The 7579-nt window shown below is 53.3% G+C and overlaps 1 protein-coding gene across 1 annotated transcript in view; it reads left to right on the plus strand.

Annotated features, from left to right (window-relative positions):
- LOC106900047 (transcription activator BRG1-like) overlaps nt 1-7579 on the plus strand; it is a 69976-nt gene that overhangs the window by 45911 nt on the left and 16486 nt on the right. The window contains 4 exon segments of the mRNA XM_014962007.1: nt 688-801; nt 3481-3588; nt 5091-5199; nt 5202-5298. Of these exon segments, the coding sequence (XP_014817493.1) occupies nt 688-801; nt 3481-3588; nt 5091-5199; nt 5202-5298 (428 nt within the window).

Here is a 7579-nt window from a genome sequence, read left to right on the forward strand (position 1 = left end):
CCCCTTTTTGGTCCCTTTTTGGGTCCCCTTTGGTCCCTTCTCGGGTGCCTTTGGGTCCCTTTTTGGGTCTGTTCTTGGTCCTTTCTTGGGTGCCTTGGGTCCCCTTTTTTTTGGGTCCCCTTTTTTGGGGTTCCCTTTTTTTGGGTCCCCTTTTTGGGTGCCTTCTGGGTCCCTTTTTGGGCCCCGTCCAACCCGACCTTGAAGGTTCCCAGGTCCCCTTTTAGGTGCCTTCTGGGTCTTTTTTTGGGTCCCCTTCTTGGTCCCTTCTTGGGTGCCTTTGGATGTCTTTTTGGGTCCCCCCGTCCAACCCGACCTTGAAGGTTCCCAGGGACGGGGCATCAAAGAGGGGAGATTGAGGTGAGATTCAGGAAGGAATTCTTCCCTCTGAGGGTGGGGAGAGCCTGGCCCAGGTTGCCCAGAGGAGCTGTGAGGTTGCCCAGAGAACCTTGAAGAGGTTCAAGGCCAAGGCTGGAGGGGGTTTGGAGCGACCTGCTCTGGTGGGAGGTGTCCAGGGGTGGAACAAGATGGTTTTTAAGGTCCTTTCCAACCCAAACCCTTGTGTGATTGGGGTAATCACCCATCTGAACGATGCTTTAACCCCAACGTGGGGAATTTGGCCACCGTGGAGGGGTCCTGAGGGAGGGACCTTCCCTCAGGGTCTAACGGGTCCCTCTCCTGCTGCTGCAGGTGGACCTCAACGAGGAAGAAACCATCCTCATCATCCGGCGCCTGCACAAGGTGCTGCGTCCCTTCCTGCTGCGCCGCCTGAAGAAGGAGGTGGAGGCCCAGCTCCCCGAAAAGGTACAGCCCAGCTGGGGGGAAATCAACCCTCTTTTCCCCCATTTTGAGGTGTCCCCGGGGCTTTTTTCAGCTCTGTGGGGAGGTGGTTGGATCGATTTCTCCGAGAAACTCGGGGGTTTGTGCCCCACTGTGGGAGGATCCGGGGTTTTTGGGGGTGCTGGTTGGTGTTTGTGCCCCACTGTGGAAGGATCTGGGGTTTTTGGGGGTGCTGGTTGGTATTTGTGCCCCACTGCAGAAGGATCCGGGGTCTCAGGTGAATTTGGGGTTTTGGGGTTATTTTTGGGGGTGCTGGTTGGCATTTGTGCCCCACAGCAGAAGAATTTGGGGGTTTGGGTTATTTTTTGGGGGTGCTGGTTGACATTTGTGCCCCACTACAGAAGGACCCAAGTTTTTGGGGAGGTTTTGGGGGTCCTGGTTGGCATTTGTGCCCCACTGAAGAAGGATCCGGGGTCTCAGGTGGATTTTTGGGGGTGCTGGATGGTATTTATGCCCTGCTGCAGAAGAATTTGGGGTTTTGGGGTTTTTTTGGGGGTGCTGGTTGGCATTTGTGCCCCACAGCAGAAGGATCTGGGGTCTCGGGTGGATTTTTGGGGGTCCTGGTTGGCACTTGTGCCCCACTGCAGAAGGATCCATGGGTTTGGGGAAGTTTTGGGGGTGCTGCTTGGTATTTATGGCCCACTGCAGAAGAATTTGGGGTTTTGGGGTTTTTTTGGGGGTGCTGGTTGGCGTTTCTGCCCTACAGCAGAAGGATCCGGGGTCTCAGGTGGATTTTTGGGGGTGCTGGTTGGCATTTGTCCCCCACAGCATCAGGATTTGGGGTTTTGGGGTTTTTTTTGGGGGGTATTGGTTGGCATTTGTGCCCCACTGCATAAGGATCCATGGGTTTGGGGAGGTTTTGGGGGTGCTGGTTGGTGTTTGTGCCCCACAGCAGAAGGATCTGGGGTCTTGGGAGTGGGATTTGGGGGTGCTGGTTGGTATTTATGCCCCACTGCAGAAGGATCCGGGGTCCTGGGTGGATTTTTGGGGGTGCTGGTTGGCATTTGTGTCCTACAGCAGAAGGATCCGGGGTCTCGGGTGGATTTTTGGGGGTGCTGGTTGACATTTGTGCCCCACTACAGAAGGACCCAAGTTTTTGGGGAGGTTTTGGGGGTCCTGGTTGGCATTTGTGCCCCATGGCAAAAGGATCCGGGGTCTCAGGTGGATTTTTGGGGGTGCTGCTTGGTATTTATGCCCTGCTGCAGAAGAATTTGGGGGTTGGGGTTATTTTTGGGGGTGCTGGTTGGCGTTTGTGCCCCACAGCAGAAGAATCCATGGATTTGGGGAGGTTTCGGGGGTGCTGATTGGCATTTATGCCCCGCTGTAGAAGAATTTGGGGTTTTGGGTTTTTTTTGGGGGGTGCTGGGTGGCATTTGTGCCCCATAGCAGAAGGATCCGGGGTCTCAGGTGGATTTTTGGGGGTGCTGGTTGGTATTTGTGCCCCACTGCAGAAGGATCCGGGGTCTCAGGTGGATTTTTGGGGGTGCTGCTTGGTATTTATGCCCTGCTGCAGAAGAATTTGGGGGTTTGGGTTATTTTTTGGGGGTGCTGGTTGACATTTGTGCCCCACTACAGAAGGACCCAAGTTTTTGGGGAGGTTTTGGGGGTCCTGGTTGGCATTTGTGCCCCACTGAAGAAGGATCCGGGGTCTCAGGTGGATTTTTGGGGGTGCTGGATGGTATTTATGCCCTGCTGCAGAAGAATTTGGGGGTTGGGGTTATTTTTGGGGGTGCTGGTTGGCGTTTGTGCCCCACAGCAGAAGAATCCATGGATTTGGGGAGGTTTCGGGGGTGCTGATTGGCATTTATGCCCCGCTGTAGAAGAATTTGGGGTTTTGGGTTTTTTTTGGGGGGTGCTGGGTGGCATTTGTGCCCCATAGCAGAAGGATCCGGGGTCTCAGGTGGATTTTTGGGGGTGCTGGTTGGTATTTGTGCCCCACTGCAGAAGGATCCGGGGTCTCAGGTGGATTTTTGGGGGTGCTGCTTGGTATTTATGCCCTGCTGCAGAAGAATTTGGGGGTTTGGGTTATTTTTTGGGGGTGCTGGTTGACATTTGTGCCCCACTACAGAAGGACCCAAGTTTTTGGGGAGGTTTTGGGGGTCCTGGTTGGCATTTGTGCCCCACTGAAGAAGGATCCGGGGTCTCAGGTGGATTTTTGGGGGTGCTGGATGGTATTTATGCCCTGCTGCAGAAGAATTTGGGGTTTTGGGGTTTTTTTGGGGGTGCTGGTTGGCGTTTGTGCCCCACAGCAGAAGGATTTGGGGTTTTGGGGGATTTTTTTGGGGGTGCTGGTTGGCATTTGTGCCCCATGGCAAAAGGATCCAGGGTCTCAGGTGGATTTTTGGGGGTCCTGGTTGGTATTTATGCCCCACTGCAGAAGGATCCATGGATTTGGGGAGGTTTTGGGGGTGCTGGTTGGCATTTGTGCCCCATGGCAAAAGGATCCAGGGTCTCAGGTGGATTTTTGGGGGTCCTGGTTGGTATTTATGCCCCACTGCAGAAGGATCCATGGGTTTGGGGAGGTTTTGTGGGCGCTGGTTGGCGTTTTTGCCCCAATGCAGAAGAATCCATGGGTTTGGGGAGTGGGATTTGGGGGTGCTGGTTGGTGTCACCCCAGGATCTGATCTCTCCTGGTCCCCACAGGTGGAGTATGTCATCAAGTGTGACATGTCTGCGCTGCAGAGGGTCCTCTACCGGCACATGCAGGCCAAGGGGGTGCTGCTCACCGACGGCTCCGAGAAGGACAAAAAGGTCTGTTTCCCCCCAAAATCCCCACTTTTTGGGCAATTCCTCCACGCCAGGAGCCCCCCGGGGGTGGGGATGGGGATCTTCCCTCCCCAGTTGCTGCGATTGTGCCCCACTGAGGAAGGATCCAGGTTTTTGGGGGGAGTTTGGGGGTGCTGGTTGGTTTTGTAGACCCAGTGTATAAGGATCTAGGATTTTTGGGGGGATTTGGGGGTGCTGGTTGGAATTTATGCCCCACTACATAAGGATCCAGGGGTTTTTGGGGGGGATTTGGGGGTGCTGGTTGGCATTTGTGCCCCACTGCAGAAGGATCTGGGATTTTTGGGGGTGCTGGTTGGCATTTATGCCCCACTACATAAGGATCTAGGGTTTTTTTGGGGGGTTTGGGGGTGCTGGCTGCCATTTGTGCCCCACTGCAGAAGGATCCAGGGTTTTTTGGGGGAGTTTGGGGGTCCTGGTTGGCATTTGTGCCCCACTACATAAGGATCTGGGGGTTTTGGGAGGGGTTTTGGGGTGCTGGCTGGCATTTATGCCCCACTGCATAAGGATCCAGGGATTTTTAGGGGGTTTTGGGGGTGCTGGTTGGTGTTTGTGCCCCACTGCAGAAGGATCTCGGATTTTTGGGGGTGCTGGTTGGAATTTATGCCCCACTACATAAGGATCTAGGGGTTTTTGGGGGGGATTTGGGGGTGCTGGTTGGCATTTGTGCCCCACTGGAGAAGGATCTAGGATTTTTGGGGGGTTTTGGGGGTGCTGGTGGACATTTGTGCCCCAGTGCAGAAGGATCCAGGGTATTTTAGGAGTTTTTGGGGGTGCTGGCTGGTGTTTGTCCCCCACAGCATAAGGATTTGGGGTTTTGGGGTGGTTTTTTTGGGGGGTGCTGGTTGGCATTTATGCTTGATGTTTGTGCCCCACTGCAGAAGAATCTGAGGTTTTGGGGGTGCAGAGAGGGGGAAAATTACCCTTTTCTAAGGAAAACAGGACGTGACGGAGAGAGGGGCCGGAGCTGGGGGGGGCTCCAGGGAAAGGGGGATTTTTTGGGGTGACGGGTCCAACTTGGCCCCATCCCATTTCCAGCCCCCCAGGAGCCTTGGGGGGGGATGTTAATCCCACCAGGAAACCCCCAGGGAAGGGGGGGCCACCCATTTGCTTTTTTTTCCAAATCCACCAGAAAATCAGAGGGTAATGAATTGGGGGAGGAAGAAGATAAAATTAAAGAGACATTTGGGTCGGAGCTAAAAGCTGAAGGTGAAAAATCCCACATTCTCCAGCTCCGTTTTCCCCCCTTTTCAGCCTTAAACTCCTCGGGGGTGGCTTTAATTTATTTAAACCTTGACTTTTGCCCCCTGGCTGAGCGGGGGAGATCCCGGCTGCCCCCCACCAAGGCAGCCCCACTGCGGGTGCTGGGGGCCATGAACCCCCAGAAAAAGGCTCCTAGAATATCCCTGAAGTTAAATTTTAAATCCCGGTGACCTTAAAAATCCCCGTTTTGGGGTGGTTTTGTGCAGGGGAAGGGGGGCACGAAGACCCTGATGAACACCATCATGCAGCTGCGGAAGATCTGCAACCACCCCTACATGTTCCAGCACATCGAGGTACGTTGGGTCCCCCCCCCTGGGGGGCTGCCCTGACCCCCAAATCCTGGAAAAGTTGGAGGGGGGAGGGCAAGAAAACTCTTCTATCCCATCCTAAATGGAGAGAAAACAACGATTTTTGGTGGCCAAGGCACCCACCGAGCAATAAGTGACACGGCAGCCTTCGAAACGCTCCTCTCCGGCCCCAAAAATGGTCCAAAAGATAAGTGACGCGGCAGCCTTTGAAATGTTCCTCCCTGGCCCCAAAAATGGTCCAAAATGCTCCTCTCTGGCCCCAAAAATGGTCCAAGTCGCTCCTCTCTGGCCCCAAAAATGGTCCAGAACGTTCAAAGCGCTCCTCCCCAGCCCCAAAATGGTCAAAAATGCTCCTCTCCAGCCCCAAAAATGGTCCAAAATGTTTAAATTGCTCCTCCCTGCCCCAAAAATGGTCCAAGGTGCTCCTCCCCAGCCCAAAAACGGAGTGAAACGCTCCTCCCCAGCCCCCAGAATGGTCCAAAATGTTTAAAGTGCTCCTCCCCGCGCCAAAACGCTCCTCCCCAGCCCAAAAACGGTCTGAAATGCTCCTCTCTGTCCTCAAAAATGGTCCAAAATGTTTAAATTGCTCCTCCCTGGCCCCAAAAATGGTCCAAAATGCTCCCCTCCGGCCCCAAAATTGTCCTAAATGTTTAAAGTGCTCCTCCCTGCCCCAAAAATGGTCCAAAACGCTCCTTCCTGGCCCCAAAAAGGGTCCAAAATGTTTAAATTGCTCCTCCCCGGCCCCAAAAATGGTTCAAAATGCTCCTCCCCAGCCCAAAATGGTCCAAAACGTTCCTCTCTGGCCCCAAAAATGGTCCAAAATGTTTAAATCAGTCCTCCCCGCCCCAAAAATGGTCCAAGACGCTCCTCCCCAGCCCCAAAAATGGTTCAAAACGCTCCTCTCTGGCCCCCAAAATGGTCCAAAATGTTTAAATCGCTCCTCCCAGCCCCAAAAATGGTCCAAAATGCTTCCCTCCGGCCCCAAAATTGTCCAAAATGTTTAAAGTGCTCCTCCCTTCCCAAAAATGGTCCGAAATGCTCCTCCCTGGCCCCAAAAATGGTCCAAAATGTTTAAATCGCTCCTCCCCACCCCAAAAATGGTTGAAAATGCTCCTCCCCAGTCCCCAAAATGGTCGAAAACACTCCTCTCCAGACGCAATAATGGTCCAAAATGTTTAAATCGCTCCTCCCCGGCCCCAAAAAGGGTCTGAAACGCTCCTCTCCGTCCCCCAAAATGGTCCAAAATGTTTAAATCACTCCTCCCCGCCCCAAAAATGGTCCAAGACGCTCCTCCCCAGCCCAAAAACGTTCTGAAATGCTCCTCCCTGGCCCCAAAATGGTCCAAAATGCTCCTCTCCGTCCCCAAAAATGGTCCAAAATATTTAAATCACTCCTCCCCGCCCCAAAAATGGTTAAAAATGCTCCTCCCCACCCCAAAAATGGTCTGAAACGCTCCTCCCCGGCCCCAAAATGGTCCAAAATGCTCCTCCCCACCCCAAAAATGGTCCAAAATGTTTAAATCATTCCTCCCCGGCCCCAAAAAGTGTCCAAAACGCTCCTCCCTGGCCCCAAAATGGTCCAAAATGCTCCTCTCTGGCCCCAAAAATGGTCCAAAATGTTTAAATTGCTCCTCCCCGGCCCCAAAAAGGGTCCAAGACGCTCCTCCCCAGCCCCAAAAATGGTCCAAAACGCTCCTCTCCGGCCCTAAAATGGTCCAAAACGCTCCTCCCTGGCCCCAAAAATGGTCCAAAATGTTTAAATTGCTACTCCCCAGCCCCAAAAATGGTTCAAAACGCTCCTCCCTGGCCTCAAAAAAGGTCCAAAACGCTCCTTCCTGCCCCCAAAAATGGTCCAAAATGTTTAAATTGCTCCTCCCCAGACCCAAAAAGGGTCCAGAACACCCCTCCCTGGCCCCAAAAATGGTTGAAAATGCTCCTCCCTGGCCCCAAAAAGGGTCCAAAATGTTTAAATTGCTCCTCCCTGGCCCCAAAAATGGTCCAAAACATTCCTCCCCAGTCCCCAAAATGGTCAAAAACGCTCCTCTCTGGCCCCCAAAATGGTCCAAAATGTTCAAAGCGCTCCTCTCTGTCCCCAAAAAGGGTCCAAAATGCTCCCCTCTGGCCCCAAAATTGTCAAAAATGTTTAAAGTGCTCCTCCCTGCCCCAAAAATGGTCCGAAATGCTCCTCCCCACCCCAAAAATGGTTGAAAATGCCCCTCCCCAGTCCCCAAAAATGGTCCAAAATGCTCCTCTCTGGCCCCAAAAAAAAGGTTTAAAAATCCACGTGAGCTCGGTGAAGGAATAATGGGCTAAAAAGAGCCAAAAGTGGGTGTTTCCCTTCACACCCAGCTCTTTGGACCCCAAATCTCCGTGTCCGACCCCAAGAAA

This window comes from Calidris pugnax, unplaced genomic scaffold (assembly GCF_001431845.1).
Source record: "Calidris pugnax isolate Ruff unplaced genomic scaffold, ASM143184v1 scaffold891, whole genome shotgun sequence".
In the NCBI taxonomy this organism is placed as follows: domain Eukaryota; kingdom Metazoa; phylum Chordata; class Aves; order Charadriiformes; family Scolopacidae; genus Calidris; species Calidris pugnax.